The 18,949-nt window shown below is 39.4% G+C and overlaps 1 protein-coding gene across 2 annotated transcripts in view; it reads left to right on the forward strand.

Annotated features, from left to right (window-relative positions):
• aftpha (aftiphilin a) overlaps positions 1–18,949 on the forward strand; it is a 139,013-nt gene that overhangs the window by 41,345 nt on the left and 78,719 nt on the right. For both annotated transcript variants that reach the window (XM_028820856.2, XM_028820857.2), the window contains exon 2: positions 3,830–5,707. In XM_028820856.2, coding sequence (XP_028676689.1) covers positions 3,860–5,707 — 1,848 coding nt within the window. In that variant the 5' untranslated portion in view covers positions 3,830–3,859. The remainder of the gene's footprint in view (positions 1–3,829; positions 5,708–18,949) is intronic.

Below are 18,949 nucleotides of genomic sequence, written 5' to 3' on the forward strand. Positions count from 1 at the left end.
TTACAGAAAAATATCTGCTGCTTTGAAGGTCCCAATGAGCACAGTGGCCTCCATCATCCATAAGTGGAAGAAGTTCGAAACCACCAGGACTCTTCCTAGAGCTGGCCGGCCATCTAAACTGAGCGATTGGGGGAGAAGGGCCTTAGTCAGGGAGGTGACCAAGAACCCGATGGTGACTCTGTCAGAGCTCCAGAGGTCCTCTGTGGAGAGAGGAGAACCTTCTAGAAGGACAACCATCTCTGCAGCAATCCACCAATCAGGCCTGTATGGTAGAGTGGCCAGACGGAAGCCACTCCTTAGTAAAAGGCACATGGCAGCCTGCCTGGAGTTTGCCAAAAGGCACCTGAAGGACTCTCAGACCATGAGAAAGAAGATTCTCTGGTCTGATGAGACAAAGATTGAACTCTTTGGTGTGAATGCCAGGCGTCACGTTTGGAGGAAACCTGGCACCATCCCTACAGTGAAGCATGGTGGTGGCAGCATCATGCTGTGGGGATGTTTTTCAGCGGCAGGAAGTGGGAGACTAGTCAGGATAAAGGCAAAGATGACTGCAGCAATGTACAGAGACATCCTGGAGGAAAACCTGCTCCAGAGCGCTCTTGACCTCGGACTGGGGTGACGGTTCATCTTTCAGCAGGACAACGACTCTAAGCACACAGCCAAGATATCAAAGGAGTGGCTTCAGGACAACTCTGTGAATGTCCGTGAGTGGCCCAGCCAGAGCCCAGACTTGAATCCGATTGAACATCTCTGGAGAGATCTTAAAATGGCTGTGCACCGACGCTTCCCGTCCAACCTGATGGAGCTTGAGAGGTGCTGCAAAGAGGAATGGGCGAAACTGGCCAAGGATAGGTGTGCCAAGCTTGTGGCATCATATTCAACAAGACTTGAGGCTGTAATTGCTGCCAAAGGTGCATCGACAAAGTATTGAGCAAAGGCTGTGAATACTTATGTACATGTGATTTCTCAGTTTTTTTATTTTTAATAAATTTGCAAAAACCTCAAGTAAACTTTTTTCACGTTGTCATTATGGGGTGTTGTGTGCAGAATTCTGAGGGGAAAAATGAATTTAATCCATTTTGGAATAAGGCTGTAACATAACAAAAGGTGGAAAAAGTGATGCGCTGTGAATACTTTCTGGATGCACTGTATAAGAAGCACAAAGAAAGGGGGCACAGTAAATCACTTTCTATTTCACATGCTTTGCATGCTCGTATTCAGCTTGCTCTGTCACTGCAAATGCTGTGTAAACAACCACCCTCCGTCACCACCCGCCGTTCAGTGGATGAATATATATGCAGGCGGCTCATGGGGGATGATTTTCTGGTTTAGAGGTAAAAGTTACAAGGGTTAAAGACTAACAGCAGGAATATTCATTCAAAAATGAAAACTAAAAATATTTTCAGTATTTTATTATTTCAGTTAGTCTTTCCAGCTACTTTAATAGTTTCATTGAATTATAGTTTTTCATTTTGGTTTTGTGAATTATTTTATTTTAGTTTAAGAAAATGTTTTTTAATAAAAGTTTCAATTTTGATTTTAGTTTTCGTTAACTGTAATACCCTTGGACGTTACACATTCTCCGCAGGTTAGGTTTGGGATTCCTTCCACAAACCATAAAATATATATGGAAGTTAAATTGACAGTCCCATATTAGTATGAGTGAAAGTATCAGTTATTATAACATACAGTCAAACTCGGTTATAGTGAGTTTGACGAGACCGACACTATTTGCTTGTTATAAGCGGAATTCGCTGTAACCGGGAAATGCGAATTTGACAAAAACTTACTCAGTCTATTAAAGTAATAGTGATTTATTGAAAAAAATATACATTTAGCCCATAATGAAAACATACATTAAGTACAATATACTAATTTCTAAGAAGGTCCAAAATACTTTTTTGTTGTAAACTTTGTAATCTACAGTCGTGCAGTTTGCCTCTTAAAACACTTAATTCATCCAACACTTGCTTTTTCACATCAGTCCCTTGACAAAATGCCATCAATCTATTGCAGGTGTTTTCGGCATCAAACAATGTTGGTAAACTGCGTTCTGGTAAATCCAATATTCCAGCGGTGTCTTCCTCCTTGTCATCTTCATCGTTGTCTTTTTGAAGCAGCGAGTTTATGATTTCGTTTTCAGTAGGAATTCTGCTAGTAAACAATTCGTCATCCACGTGTTGATAGTCATAAAAATTTCCATTATTAATTTCAATATTGTTTTGGTAAACCCATGTAGATAACAGCAATTCATCATCTTCTTCAGAAATAACAGATGTTGATTTCCTGAAGCAATTCTGTATGGTAACAGTCGTCACATTGTTCCAGGCATCAGATAAGAAATTTATTGCATATTGAAATTTATTCCGCTAGTGGCTCGCAAAAGTCCAGGATGTGGTCAAGTGTTGTTCGTAATAACTGAGATTTTGCTCATTATAACAGCAAATTTACATGCAAATAGCTGGTATATCTTTCAAAAATAAATTTTTGTCATTATAACCGAGAAATAGTTATTACCGAGTTTGTCATTATAACCGAGAAATAGTTATTACCGAGTTTCGTTAAAACTGAGTTTGACTGTATCTTGGGAATAGTCTTAGTTATCATTGGAATTATTCTCAAAATAACAAAAACTGCAATATTCACAAAATGAACTTCAGAAAACCACGCACCTGGTTGTGAAAAGTTGCCAAGGAGAATACATAGACATTTTTCAAAAATAGTAGAATCTCAGTTTTTATTTTCTATTCTAAAATGACCCATATGCATTGTTTTACAATAAGGATGCAATCTCAAGGCTGAAATCAGTACCCAATAACATTTGCTTTATTCCTTATCTCTATGCTATGTTTTTCGTGTTTTGTGGGTGGTCTACCTGAGGCGGTGCCACCTACCCTTGTCCCTATAAAGGTAGGGACAACCCAGAGCCCCTTATGGTTCATTTGAATGTGCTTGGGAGTTGGTGAGTGATTCTTCTTTCTTTCTGTGCCTTTTCTTAGATGTTTGAATTTTTTAACTCTTTGCTCTGTTTTTTGACTTTGCTTTCTGGATTCTGTTTTGGAACTTCGATTACCTTGTGTTTTTAGGCAACTCCATTTTGCCTTTTGTACTCCACAGTGCTTATATTTTGTTTTGTGTTTCTTGAAGAATAAATCATTTTATTTATAAAGATTCTGTGTTTATTCCCTTGTTACTTTTCAGGTTTTGATGGTTTTCCCTCTAATGACAGTTTGAACAATTATTTACAATTTTTCAAGCAGTTCACAAAATAGCTTCTTGCTGTTATATGCATAGAAGAGGTTGCAGTAGGTGGTAGCTACAGAGAATACCACATTTTTTTTTCAAGCCTGTGCTGTTTCTTTTATATGTGATTTATTTTTTGTTGTTCTGTAGCAAAGTTGACAATTCGTGAGGCAATATATTCATACTATATATTGACATTATTAATATTTTGGAAAATAACCTGCCTTGCAGTGTATAAAAATTAAGGGATGTATGTGTGGTGTGCATTTATGTTTTAATATTATGTCATTGCATGAAATTGTGTTTTATTTTAATTATGCCTTATTTTTAAATGCAAACGCTGTTGGTATTTTGTCTATTGCTTTTAAGCTCTGTAGAGTATCAATTCACTTCAGAAATCAGCCACTGGTACTTCTGGTACACTGGTAGTTCTAAGTTAGCCAGCATGGTTTGACTCTAGAAATTCATGACTAGTCTTTGTGGTGTTTTTAGTTATTCTTTCAATGTATTTCACTGGTCAAGGAATTCAATCATTTATTTATTAATTAAAAATATTAATATTTTTGCTGTTTGTGTTTGTCTTTAGATCTGATTTCTAAAAAACCACGCCTGGACAATGGAGCCAGATGTAATTCGAATGTATTCCTCCTCTCCTCCACCTTTAGATGATGGGGGTGAAGACGAAGATGATGAATTTGGAGAATTTGGAGGCTTTTCAGGAGTGTCAGCTAGTGTCTCCTTTACCAGTTTTGATGGGCCTAACTTCACCTCTTCAACCGATGACTTTGTTTCATCAAATCACTTTATGTCGGACAAGATGTACTCAAATAATGCTGCAGTCCTTACAGATTTGAACTCTGCTAATGCAAGCAAGGACAGGAATTGCTTTACAGAGCTTTCTAAACCACCTGATGGCACAATTGTCGGTCTAGATACCCACAGAAATGAAATGTTTTTATGTCATGCTGCCGAAAGCCCTGTTAAAGATGGAGTTAAAACCCTAGCTGAGCAGATGGAAATAGTGGACTCTGCAGAGAAGTCATTTGAACCAGGGACTATTAGGACTGTGATCAAAACTGACCAGCAGGAATCCACAGACTGCAATGGCAGCATCATTTCTGATGATGAAATTTTAACAAATGGATATTCTTCTGATATTGTTAGTTTTCAGCAAGAAATAGAAGTAAATATCCCCAAGGAACAGAAAGAGATCTACCCTGAAATAAGTTTAAGTTCTCCTTCAAGTCTTGCACAAACATTTGCAGATTTTACTGCATTCCCCAATACTTACACTTCCATTAATTGTGTCTGTACAGTTAATGTAATGAATGATTGCTCAAGTGAAGAAAAAATCCTAAAAAATCAGGTTGGTTTTAGCATAGAAAATAATGACAATTTGAATGTTGACGTGGAAGAGCCTTCTAAACTAAGCTCAGAAAATGTAGTGGTCCAAAATATTGATAGTGATAGAGCAGCATCTCAGTTTTCTCATTTTCCTGCCAAGGACAATGTTTTAAGTAACAATAACAGTGGTTCAGACTGTGAGACTAAGTCTCAGACTACTGCTTCTGTGGAAAAAGTAGAAACTTTACATTCAGAAAAGTTTGTCAACAGAATTTGCGGTATACCGCAAAAAGAGGAAGAAGAAATGGAAGGGGCAGGATCCGATGTTTTCAGAAGTACAGTTCCTTTTGTACAAGAAAGTACTGCAGATACTGAAGATAGCAGCCTAGTGTACCAGAGCTGTAGTGAAAATGGCCAGCAGGTAGAGTCTGTAGCTCCAAGCACCTCTGTGTCTGTAAGTGAGGAATTTGCATCTTTTTGCCAGGCTGAGTCTCCTGATGACATTGAAGATTTTGGAGAGTTTGGCACAACTAATGATAAATTATCTCTGCCTAACCCTGAAGGCTTAATACCATCCAATATCACAGAGCTACCAACAGAAGTTTCTTCACAATTTGAAACCATAGATATTAAAGATTTTGGTGCGACGAACATTTGTGACTTTGCAGACTTCAGTCAGTCTAAAATGAGTAATTGTATATCAGACAGAATTACTGAAGCAATTAGTGATTCTGTTGGATCCATTAGTGAAGGTTCAGCTGTTACAGAGGAGGTTTCTGGTCATTTGGATAAAGCACAGAAGCTAGAAGAAGGAAGTTTTGCAGAATTCTGCACAACTGAAGACTTTGCAGACTTCAGCTCTTCAACCGGAAATCAGGATATGGAGTGGAATGCTTTTGCAGACCAGCCTTGCTTAAAAGAAAGTACTTCTTGGGCAGCTTTTGGGAATGCTCAGTCAGTTGATTTCACTGAGGATGACAAATGGCAATCCAGTAGCACAACTGAGGGAGGCAATGTTAGCAGTGCACAAAGTGGCAGGATGGATGGAACTGGCTTTGTTTCTTTTCAGGGTCCTACAGAAAGTGACTCTAATGTATCAGACCAAACTTCAGTAAATCAGGTAAATATCTCTTGCATTGTTCCATTGTTTGCAGCATAGCGTACTGTGTAAGTGATTCTTTCCTTGCCAGTTTTTTGAACAGTCATATTGGAAATGCAAATATTTGATCAAAATTGAGGCTTTTAAGCTTATGTGAAAATGGGGCTAATTCTATGCTTAGTTTATTGTTATATTTTTCTAAACCAACCCTTCTAACATTTACAACAGGTTGCACTATGTAAAAATGAATTCTCATGTTTTAGTTTGTTCTTGCTACATACCTCCATAAATGTGTACATTCTATTTTTTTTAGAATACTGCATGTAAACAAAGCAACCTCTAATAAGTTACCAGCATTTGGTAGTTAGAGGCGAGTCAGGTCTGTGAATATTTTTTAAACATAAGTTAGTAGTATGAAATGATGTCACATATTAACAGTTTTTTATGTTAATTTTATTTTGCTGCCTACACGGTCTTCACAAATACAGTGGTAAATGCAATATCCAAAATTCGTATAATCATTTTTTTTTATTATTATTCATGAGCAAACCTATTTTCAGTTGCCTACCATAGTTTTTATCTTTTAAACATAGAGTCCAGCGTAGTTACTCAGTTAGATTGGAAACTGATTTTTAGTAGTGTCCAGTTTCAGTTTAACTAAGAGTCTGGAAAATGATACCTTACTATAGCTGTTGTTTGGATGGACTGAAATAGGAACATGTTTGAATTGTCCATAATTCTGTGACCAAGCAATGGCCCCCTTATCACATTCTAAATACAACAACAACATTTATCTATATAGCACATTTTCTTACAAATAATGTAGCTCAAAGTGCTTTACATGATGAAGAAAAGAAAAATAAAAGACAAAGTAAGAATTTAAAATAAAACAACATTAATTAACATAGAATAAGAGTAAGGTCTGATGGCCAGGGAGGACAGAAAAAACAAAAAAAACTCCAGACGTCTGGAGAGAAAAGAATAAAATCTGCAGGGGTTCCAGACCATGAGACTGCCCAGCCCCCTCTGGGCATTCTACCTAACATAAATTAAACAGTCCTCTTTGTATTTAGGGTTCTCATGGAAGGAATTGATGATGATGGTCATGCAGACTTCTGGCTTTTAATCCATCAATGTAGGAACATCATGATGCTTTGACTAGGTGGAAAACGGAAAAAGAACAGAAAAGAAAGTAGGGGTTAGTACGGATTTTGGAGCCACCATGAATAATAATGATTGATAATTGAATATACAGAGTATCAGGATTTAACTAAGATGAAGCTATGAGAAAGCCATGTTAAAGTAATGTGTTTTAAGCAGTGTTTTAAAGTGCTCCACTGTATTAGCCTTGCGAATTCCTATTGGCAAGCTATTCCAGATTTTAGGTGCATAACCGCAGAAGGCCGCATCACCACTTCTTTTAAATTTAGCTCTTGGAATTCTAAGTAGACACTCACGATTTGGAGTGTAAAGGTGTAAGACATTCTGAAATATAAGAAGGAGCGAGATTATTTAAGGCTTTGTAAACCATAAGCACTATTTTAAAGTCAATTCTAAATGGCACATGTAACCAATGTAGTGACATCAAAACTGAGGTGATGTGCTCGGATTTTCTTTTCCAAGTTAAGATTCTAGCAGCTGCATTCTGCACTAGTTGCAATCGATTGATGTCTTTTTTTGGTAGTCCTGAGAGGAGCGCGTTACAGTAATCTAGCTGACTGAAAATGCACCCAGCCTTGGCCCGACCTGCGCACACTCACAGACAGATACACGAATCAAACAAATGTGTGAAATATGTTAAGTAAAAAATCAATTAACAACAACAAAAATCAGACAACCCTTCCCTTCCCCTTCAGAGATGCAAATATAACCTACAACAATCATCCCCAACAACAAACAGTCACGCCAGTGTCCTTATCACAGTTCAAAAGCTGCAGAAACTGAGGAAATGGTATGGTGTAAAGATGATCCCGGGAACAGCTTCCGTAATAAATGAACTAAACAGTCCTACCAGTAGTCATGAGCGGCGGAGGGTGAGATTTGTGGGAGTGCTCCCTCAAGACGCATTATGACAAATCCACCACTATTCCCAGAACAGGCAGGCATGAGACAGTCCATTAATTCTTGAAACGATCCAGGGTACAAATGACTTCACAATGGTTATGTTGGACGGGACTCAAGGGATACACAGAAATACAGACTTCTTCTTGCTGCTTCGTCTGCCCCTTTTCAAGTTTCTCACTGGCCCTTCTTGTCCCCTGCCTGTGACCATAGAACTAACTGCTCTGTGGATGATTAATTCAAGCATTTCAAGGTCTTTTGGGCACTTTGTTGTAATGAAAGTATTTGCTAAATGTATTTTGTAGTAACGAGATTTCTATAGACTCGTGTCATATGGGGAAACTGTCGGAACCTTAAAAATTCTTCGTTGTAATGAAAATTTCGTTGTAAAGATATTTGTTGTAACGGAATATTACCTATATATATATATATATATATATATATATATATATATATATATATATATATATATATATGCACCATATAAATTAAAATAATTATTATTAATTTGATCCTGAGCCTTGTGTGTAGTAATGGCTCAGCTCAAACAAGAGGAAGAGGTTAGGATGGTCAAGTGACACTAATCTTTTATTGGTCTGTGATAGACTTAGAATCTGACACTCAGTTTGTTACTGTACATAGTTTTAATGCCAGAAAAAAGCACATAATGTTTTAGTCTGAACAATGACCAATCAGCAGTCAGAGGTCAGCCGTAATGGAAGATTACAAGAATCGGGCAATTAAAAGAGAGTAGAGATATTATAAGCATAGTATAGAAGGCAGGAAGTCTTTTTTATGTTAATAACCTGTTTCCCCGAAAATAAATACCGGTATTATTTCCTGTTCATCTGTGTAGATACGGTAGCGGTAGGCGTTTATCGCTCATCCAAAGTGGCCTGCGCAGTATCGTAACTAGAGGGTATTCTCAGAGTAGGGCTTATATTACGAACATCCTGAAAAATCATGCTAGGGCTTATTTTCAGGGTAGGTCAGGGGTAGGCAACGTCGGTCCTGGTGAGCCGCAGTATGTGCAGGTTTTTGTTCCAACCCAGTTCCTTAACGAGAACTCAATTATTGCTGATGAAGCACATATTGCTTAAGTGACATTTTGATGCTTCATTTTAGTGGTCTCGCTTGTTAAGGTTCTCCAACCGTAATTGCTTATTTCAATCTTAAACTGCTGCATTCAGTGTTTTAATTGCTCCTTATTAGCAATAAGATGTAAAAGACAAAGCAGCCAGCAGTTCTTCAGCTAGCTTTTTTCCAATTACATCTGTGTGTGTTCATCATGCACTGTTTGATTTAATAAAACTTAATAGAAAAATGTGACAGACTGAAAATGATCTGTTTTAGGCTTCATATCATTTGGATGATATCCTTGGAAAGGAAAAAAATCTACGATATAAGAGCCTTACATTGCACAGACTAACAAGCCATAAAATTAAATAAGGTCTGAGATTGGCAATGATTGGTTTCTAATTAAGCAATTGGGTTGGAATGAAAACCTGTAGCCACTGCGGCTCACCAGGACCGACGTTGCCTACCCCTGGAGTAGGTCTTATTTTCAGGGAAACATGGTAACTGTATGTGTTGTTTGGTGACTTCTCAGTGCTTCATTTTAGTAGCCAAGTAATTTTTTTTAGTCTGGAGTCCTGAGGTGCTGGATTTGATCTGAGTATGTAGGATCATAAATTTGTAGTGCTGATTGGTCTGCCCTACAGTGCTGCCTAAGATAATGAATTATCAACTGTATTTTAACTAAATATCTCAAATTTCTTAAATCCACAGCATTCACACTAGTAGCCTTATTGTGACTCCTCAACAGTTGTCGTCTTCTTTCAGCTGCTCCCGTTAGGGGTTGCCACAACGGATCATCTTCTTCCATATCTTTCTGTCCTCTTCATTTTGTTCTGTTACACCCTTCACCTGCACGTCCTCTCTCACCACATCCATAAACCTTCTCCTAGGCCTTCCTCTTTTTCTATTGCCTGGCAGCTCTATCCTTAACATCCTTCTCCCAATATACCCAGCATCTCTCCTCTGCACATGTCCAAACCAACGCAATCTCGCCTCTCTGACTTTGTCTCCCAACTGTCCAACTTGAGCTGACCCTCTAATGTACTCATTTCTAATCCTATCCATCCTTGTTCCATCTCAATGCAAATCTTAGCATCTTTAACTCTGCTACATCCAGCTCTGTTTCCTGCTTTCTGGTCAGTGCCACCATCTCCAACCCATATAACTTAGCTGGCCTCACTACCGTTCTGTAGAGCTTCCCTTTCACTCTTGCTGATATCCATCTGTCACAAATCACTCCTGACACTCTTCTCCACCAATTCCACCCTGCCTGCAGTCTCTTTTTCACAATCCCCATTACTGTGTACTGTTGATCCCAAGTATTTAAACTTATCCACCTTCGCCAACTCTACTCCCTGTATCCTCACCATTCCACTGACCACCCTCTCATTTACACACATGCATTCTGTCTTATTCCTAATGACCTTCATGCCTCTCCTCTCCAGGGCATATCTCCACTTCTCCAGGGTCTCCTCAACCTGCTCCCTACTATCACTACACATTACAATGTCATCAGCAAACATCATAGTCAATGGGGACTCCTGTCTTATCTCATCTGTCAACCTGTCCATCACCATTGCAAATAAGAAAGGGCTCAGAGCCGATCCCTGATGTAATCCCACCTCCACCTTGAATGCATCCATCACTCCTACCGCAGACCTCACCACGGTCACACAGTGTTCTCCCCAGAATTTTTTTCCAGCCGGGTGGCATAAAAAAGTAGCCGGGCGGGACGGGGAAATTTGATGGTGGGGAAAATTAAATGTGCAATATTTTTATTAGTTGATTATTGTTAATTATTTTTCAATGCTCAGTATGACTTCCTTTTTTAAGGTTTGACACTTGTGCCAGAATATTTTTATTAAATTTAAGAAGTATCCAATTCAGGATCCTGCAACCCTAACAAAAATTTTAAATAACAATTGTTATGACATACACCAAGAGGCACAAGTATTGTCGCTGTTGGGAAGAAAAGTGACAACAATGGAAAAAAGTATGGGAAAACCTAATGAAGAAAATTTTTAAAATATTCTTCAAAGCCATCTTGCATATGCAGAAGGTGTCTTCAGTTAAATATTTATTCTTCTTTTCTTCCAAGAAGCCCAGTTCACTGCAGCTTTCCCATAATCAAAGTCCCCAGGATCTGGGCCTTCCAAGGAGATCAGCAGGAGATTATTTAGCATGCTTTGATTCATGCGATTTCTCAAACATCTCTTGATCCTTTTAAGGGCAGAAAACCCCCTTCCCCCTTTCACATTCAGCTGTGCTCACTGGGATCACTAGCCCAACATGAGCTGGTTTGACTAAATTTGGAAACAACTCTTAGAGCTCTGATGTTGTTGCCATTTTTAGTAAAATCTGTTTTAGACTGAAGTCTTTGTATTATTGACTTCTGATCATTTTTGACGCAACTGTCCATTCTTGCCTGCTACTTTCATATTTTAAAATTGGAGGGCTTCCATTTTTGGAGTAATGATCAAAAAGAATTTCAGCAGACTCACTTGAATTGTGAGTTTCTGCTTTGAAAACTTTTGAAAACCTGGAAATAATTGGCATGTCAGGGAATCTTGCATCTAGGTGCTTGACAACTGTCTCTAGGTATTTATCATATATTGCAGTTTTGAATGACATTACATCACTCTATGTATAAACAATGTGGAGATCTGACCATTCTTCTGCCAGACAATGATGAAGGCTTTAAAAATATCTCCCAGGAGTGTCTTTCAACTCCATGATGGACTCAATTTCGGTAAGATTGACATCTTGCTTTTGCCAAGCCTTAGGTAAATTGGACAACAAAGGTAATACGTCTGAAAGCATCATCAGAGAGGAAACAAAATTGTATGTTTTAATACATCTGCTTAATCCTTCAGCTGTGATGTCATTTCGTTCAGTGGCCTCAGCTATGACACTCATCATACACTGTCGTAGTGACTGTACTGCAGAGTCATGAGACAGCCGTCTAGTTGTAACTGGTCATTTTCAGCTCAATCTGGTGAATGTTCAGAATATTTTGGATTTCTGTTAAACCAGCCATCCTAACTGAAGAATTTTGGAAGAAATAGAACAGGTGCCTTAAGATGTCATTCAGTTTTGTTAAATAAGATACAGCAGCTACTGCTAGGGCACTTGCAAGGGCCAATCGGTGGTTTACACAATGGCAGTTGACCAAGAGTCCAGATGTTTTATCTTTAAGCAGTTTTACCACACCTTTCTGTTATCCCAATCATAACAGCTGCCCCATCTGACCCTAGTCCAACCAGATTAGCAGTTTTCAATCCTAGAGTTTTTTTTTTTGTTTTTTTTTGTTTTTTGTTCTTTATTTCGTCTTATACGATTTCTCGTATTAGAAATTTGTTAGTTTTCGCATACCCCTTGGGGTCAGAGCGCAGGGTCAGCCATTGTACAGCGCCCCTGGAGCAATTACAGGTTAAGGGTCTTGCTCAAGGGCCCAGCAGAGTAGGATCTCTTTTGGCAGTGATGGGAATTCGAACAAGCAACCTTCAGGATACCAGTGCAGATCCTTAGCCTCAGAGCCACCACTCCACCCCATAGTCCATAGTCTCACCCAGTGTGTTGGTTATACTCTCCACTTTGCCATCAATCATATTGCGGGTTGATATAAAACTAATTCTGACCTCTTTAGTGACCCGGCAAACTTATTTAATGTAAATAATTGTTTTACAATTGAGATGTCTGGTTTCATCACACAGAATACTGAAAAAATTTTCAGCATGTATATTTTTCAGTATGTTAGACTTTATTTCTGAAGCTAAGACATCCAGCAGCTCTTGCATTATTCTTTCAGAAGTGTAATGTGCATTTTTACCAACATTGAGATGCTGTAAAAAGGAACAACCCATTTCTTTACAGTGTTCCAACAGCTTTTCAAACAACATTGTATGTGGCAACTCATTTTTGCCAACCAGTACATGGATCTTAAAGCTGTAAGCTATAAGTTAATTAACACAGATAGAGATCTTTCAATTTGACCGATTCCAGTTTGCTCTAGTACACGCTTTCTTAAAAGGCCAGCAGAAGACTCAATGTCCTTTTTTAATTTTTTCATGGTCCACCAAGTTTTCTTTACGAATTCTTGTGCATGGCACCTTTACCCAGGGTAACACCCTCCTTGGGGGGTGTTTGTTTGAATATTTCATACGCAGTGAGCACCACATACCATTTTCTTTGACCATTAGCCAATCAAAATCTTTAAACCATTGCTTGTCTGTGCTGGTTAAGTGATGCTTAGATTTATCAATTGGCAGAGTATGTGCTGAAGAGATTTCCCGTGATAGACCAGCTTCTGCAATGTCTTTGTCTGAAATTGCCACATCAGGAGTTGACTTTTGAGTGGGAAAGTGGGAGCCTGTTGGATATTCAATGCACACTTGCACTACGACAGGGCAAGATATGAACAATAAAAGGAATGGCAGATGGGTTATTGGCCTGCTGCTGAGAGTTGATTCTACAATAAAATAAAAAGAGGAATAATCTTGGAGGTCAGTCATCACCCTGAAAGTGGATAGTAGAGGTTACGTAGTATATGTGTACCAAATTTCAGGTCAATAGGTCAAACGGTTTGCAAGTCACAGGTGATTTAAAATCCTGGACAGACAAACGAACAGCCACGGTAGCGTCATCATCAGATTCTTCCATGAGAACCCTAAATACAATGAGGACTGATTGAGGTCATTTATGTTAGGTAGAATGCCTAGAGGGGGCTGTGCGGTCTTGTGGTCTGGAACCCCTGCAGATTTAATTTTTTTCTCCAGCCGTCTGGAGGTTTTTTTTTGTTTTTTCTGTCCTCCCTGGAGATCGGACCTTACTTTTATTCTGTTAATTAGTGTTCGCTAATTTTAATTCTTATTTCTTTTGTCTTTTTTCTCTTTCTTCATCATATAAAGCACTTTGAGCTACATTGTTTGTATAAAAATGTGCTATAGAAATAAATGTTGTTGTTGTGTTATATATAAAGATACAGGCAGTGTAACAAACTTTTAAAATGGTTTATTATTTTGTGTATTTGTCCTTTCAAATGATAAAAAATAAACCTAATATTGTGTTTCTGTTTTAAATATAAAATTGGCATATCACTGGATGGTTATACAGTGCATCTGGAAAGTATTCACAGCACATCACTTTTTCCACATTTTGTTATGTTACAGCCTTATTCCAAAATGGATTAAATTCATTTTTTCCCCAGAATTCTACACACATCACCCCATAATGACAACATGAAAAAAGTTTACTTGAGCTTTTTGCAAATTTATTAAAAATAAAAAAATTGAGAAAGCACATGTACATAAGTATTCAGTGCCTTTGCCATGAAGCTCAAAATTGAGCTCAGGTGCATCCTGTTTCCCCTGATCATCCTTGAGATGTTTCTGCATCTTAATTGGAGTCCACCTGTGGTAAATTCAGTTGACTGGACATGATTTGGAAAGGCACACACCTGTCTATAGAAGGTCCCACAGTTGACAGTTCATGTCAGAGCACAAACCAAGCATGAAGTCAAAGGAATTGTCTGTAGACCTCCGAGACAGGATTGTCTCGAGGCACAAATCTGGGGAAGGTTACAGAAAAATTTCTGCTGCTTTGAAGGTCCCAACGAGCACAGTGGCCTCCATCATCCGTAAGTGGAAGAAGTTCGAAACCACCAGGACTCTTCCTAGAGCTGGCCGGCCACCTAAACTGAGCAATCGGGGGAGAAGGGCCTTAGTCAGGGAGGTGACCAAGAACCCGATGGTGACTCTGTCAGAGCTCCAGAGGTCTTCTGTGGAAGAAGAGAACCTTCCAGAAGGACAACCATCTCTGCAGCAATCCACCAATCAGGTCTGTATGGTAGAGTGGCCAGATGGAAGCCACTCCTTAGTAAAAGGCACATGGCAGCCCGCCTGGAGTTTGCCAAAAGGCACCTGAAGGACTCTCAGACCATGAGAAAGAAAATTCTCTGGTCTGATGAGACAAAGATTGAACTCTTTGGTGTGAATGCCAGGCATCACATTTGGAGGAAACCAGGCACCGCTCATCACCAGGCCAATACCATCCCTACAGTGAAGCATGGTGGTGGCAGCATCATGCGGTGGGGATGTTTTTCAACGGCAGGGACTGGGAGACTAGTCAGGATAAAGGGAAAGATGACTGCAGCAATGTACAGAGACATCCTGGATGAAAACCTGCTCCAGAGCGCTCTTGACCTCAGACTGGGGCAATGGATCATCTTTTAGCAGGACAACGACCCTAAGCACACAGCCAAGATATCAAAGGAGTGGCTTCAGGACAACTCTGTGAATGTCCTTGAGTGGCCCAGACTTGAATCCGATTGAACATCTCTGGAGAGATCTTAAAATGGCTGTGCACCGACGCTTCCCATCCAACCTGATGGAGCTTGAGAGGTGCTGCAAAGAGGAATGGGTGGAACTGGCTAAGGATAGGTGTGCCAAGCTTGAAAAAAGACTTGAGGCTGTAATTGCTGCCAAAGGAGCATCTACAAAGTATTGAGCAAAGGCTGTGAATACTTATGTACATGTGATTTCTCATTTTTTTTATTTTTAATAAATTTGCAAAAACCTCAAGTAAACTTTTTTCACGTTGTCATTATGGGGTGTTGTGTGTAGAATTCTGAGGAAAGAAATGAATTTAATCCATTTTGGAATAAGGCTGTAACATAACAAAATGTGGAAAAAGTGATGCGCTGTGAATACTTTTCGGATGCACTGTATATAGTCATATGAAAAAGTTTCGGAACCCCTCTTAATTCTTTGGATTTTTGTTTATCATTGGCTGAGCTTTCAAAGTAGCAACTTCCTTTTAATATATGACATGTCTTATGGAAACAGTAGTATTTCAGCAGTGACATATTAAGTTTATTGGATTAACAGAAAATATGTAATATGCATCATAACAAAATTGGACAGGTGCATAAGTTTGGGCACTCCAACAGAGATCATTTACATTAATACTTAGTTGAGCCTCCTTTTGCAAATATAACAGCCTCTAGACGCCTCCTATAGCCTTTGATAAGTGTCTGGATTCTGGATGGAGGTATTTTTGACCATTCTTCCATACAAAATCTCTCCAGTTCAGTTAAATTTGATGGCTGCTGAGCATGGACAGCCTTCTTCAAATCATCCCATAGATTTTCGATGATATTCAAGTCAGGGGACTGTTATGGCCATTCCAGAACATTGTATTTCTTCCTCTGCATGAATGCCTTTGTAGATTTCGAACTGTGTTTTGGGTCATTGTCTTGTTGGAATATCTAACCCCTGCGTTCCTTCAACTTTGTGACTGATGCTTGAAAATTATCCTGAAGAATTTGTTGATATTGGGTTGAATTCATCTGAACCTTGACTTTAACAAGGACCTCAGTCCCTGAACTAGCCACACAGCATGATGGAACCTCCACCAAATTTGACAGTAGGTAGCAGGTGTTTTTCTTGGAATACGGTGTTCTTCTTCCGCCATGCAAAGCGCTTTTTGTTATGACCAAATAACTCAGTTTTTGTTTTATCAGTCCAAAGCACTTTGTTCCAAAATGAATCTGGCTTGTTTAAATGAGCATTTGCATACAACAAGCGACTCTGTTTGTTGCGTGAGTTCAGAAAGGGCTTCTTTCTCATCACTCTGCCGTACAGATATTCTTTGTGCAAATTGTGCTGAATTGTAGAACGATGTACAGATACACCATCTGCAGCAGGATGTTCTTGCAGGTCTTTGGAGGTGATGTGCGTGTTGTCTGTAATAAGGTTGGGCGGTATCCAAATTTTGATACTGTCAAACCTCCTCCCTATTTTACCTCGGTATACGGTATTACCGTGAATAATAAAAAAAAATGTGAGGTAAGGCTCAGACAGCGTCACCAAACTGTTGGCTTGTGCCTAAACCGTTCAGAAACTGAATATCAAACACTAATACTGAAACAATAACAAAATAACATGCAGAACAATATTAACAACTTTTATTAGCAACAAATAGCAGTTTATAAAAAAGTGCAAATACAACAGTCAAACAGAATTAAATTAACATAAACATCCAGAACAGTTTTCGCGCGGAGACGCGCACACAAATCAATTAAATTAAATCACACCGCCTGAACAACTTTTAATAACAAAGAAGAGCAGCTTATAAAAAAGTGCAAATAGACCCACAACAGTCAACCAGAGTTGAATTAACATAAACATCATCCATATTATAAAAAGTATTGCAAAGCAATAGTCCTAAACAAAAACTTCTTTCCAATATTGTTTTTAACGTAAACCAAATAAAAATACCCGAATCAATTAAATAAATAAAAATAAACACAGTGCGAATAGGAACGAATGGCAAGTGGCATCAATCTAGTCAAGATTTTTCGCTAGAAAAACCAGCATGTTTACTTTGTCTGGCTTTAACAGGGCACGTTGTGGACCGACAACTTTACCAGCGGTGCTGAAAACCCGCTCCGATGGTGTGCTTGTGGCATAGACGCACAGGTACTTTCGTGCCACTCGCGACATCTGGGGAAAACGCCTGGCAGCATTTTTCCACCAGAAGTGGGTCCTCGTCTCCTTGAGTATCTGGCTCCAAACAGTAGGCTGTTATTTCAGCTCCGACTCGGTCCTCTACGGCAGGGGTCCCCCACTACCGGGCTGCAGCCGTCTGACAGCCGGGCCGCGAGAGAACTGCCGGCAACGGAGACTCACTCAGACTTTTCAGAACGCTTGGCAGGCGGGGCTTTGCAGCGGCGCAGAGAGAGGAGAGAGACCGAGGTGAGAGAGTATTACAACAAAGTATTGTTACGGTCCCGACAGTTTCCCCATATGACACGAGTCTATAGAAATCTCGTTACTACGAAGTACATTCAGCAGATGCTTTCATTACAACGAAGTGACCTTGAAATGCCTGAATGAATCATCCACAGAGCAGTTAGATCTGTGGTCGCAGCTCAGATGTGCACGTTTGCACAACAATCCCCAAACAGAAACATTGTAAAAAAAATTCTTTCTTCGAACTTTCCTCGTTCTGTTTTTTTTCTTTTGCTGTTTTTGTTTTCTGTGGTTTTCAGTGATACCTTTTGCTTATTGCTTGTCAACATTTGAAAAACATCCATTGGAATTTAACTCATTGTCACCCTCCTATAGAAACGGCAGACACGAAAAAAACGATAACAGTGTTAATGTTTGTGATGTGCAATCTGTTGGAATGACAAATGCAAAGCATATGTCTTTGTTATATGCAAAAAAAGAAGAAAAATCTCAGGTTGCAAACGTATGCGAACTGCTTAATAACTTAATAATAATAGAAATGTTATGTAAATTGTGTATAAAACTGCCCCCCCCCCACTCCCACACCTGCCATTGCATCAGATTTTTTTTGCAGCATACTTCCCAGAGTCATGTTTTTTCGTGAGGGTGCAGGTTGCGCCTCTCCCTCTTCCACTCTGATGGCCACTGGACCTGCTGCCTCTAAGCTCACGATCTCAGCCTGTAATTCAGCCTTGGTCTCAGCCAATGCGTTGTCATCCGTCTCATATCCTCCACGGGAACGAGGGTCGAGGAAAGTGCATTTTCGCAATATTTTGCGCACTGAATTCGATTCATACTTGGCCTCCAACTTTGTTAGAATTCCAGTTTTGATTGACTTTGTTAGCTGGAGGTCATTTTCTGACGCAGCCAACACATTGTCCCTGCAGAGCTGTAGTATGGGGAGGATACAGGAACTGGTCACATAATTTTCTCCTGACAAAATATCAGTGAAGTCACCGACTGTTTTCAGTGCTTCGTGAACAGCTTTTAAGACGTCCATGTCCTGCCAGGTCAGGGACAGGCTGCTCCTTCTGTCATCAGACAGGACGTGTCTGATCGCTTGGGCCTGCTCGAGGATGCGCTCCACCATTGCCAGTTTGGAGCCCCAGCGAGTTGCGCAGTCCTGCCGACGGATGGATGGATGAATTAATTAATGAATGATGAATAAACGATTAAATGAATGAATAGGCCTAAATAAACGAATGAATGAATAAATAGGCCTAAATAAACGAATTAATGCATAAATAAATAAGTCCATTAATGTATATTATTCCATTTGGTCAAATTTGCATGCACATTTATTTTAGGCTAAATAAGTCCCTTATGCGCATCAAGC

Source organism: Erpetoichthys calabaricus, chromosome 15 (genome assembly GCF_900747795.2).
Source record: "Erpetoichthys calabaricus chromosome 15, fErpCal1.3, whole genome shotgun sequence".
NCBI classification, from domain to species: domain Eukaryota; kingdom Metazoa; phylum Chordata; class Cladistia; order Polypteriformes; family Polypteridae; genus Erpetoichthys; species Erpetoichthys calabaricus.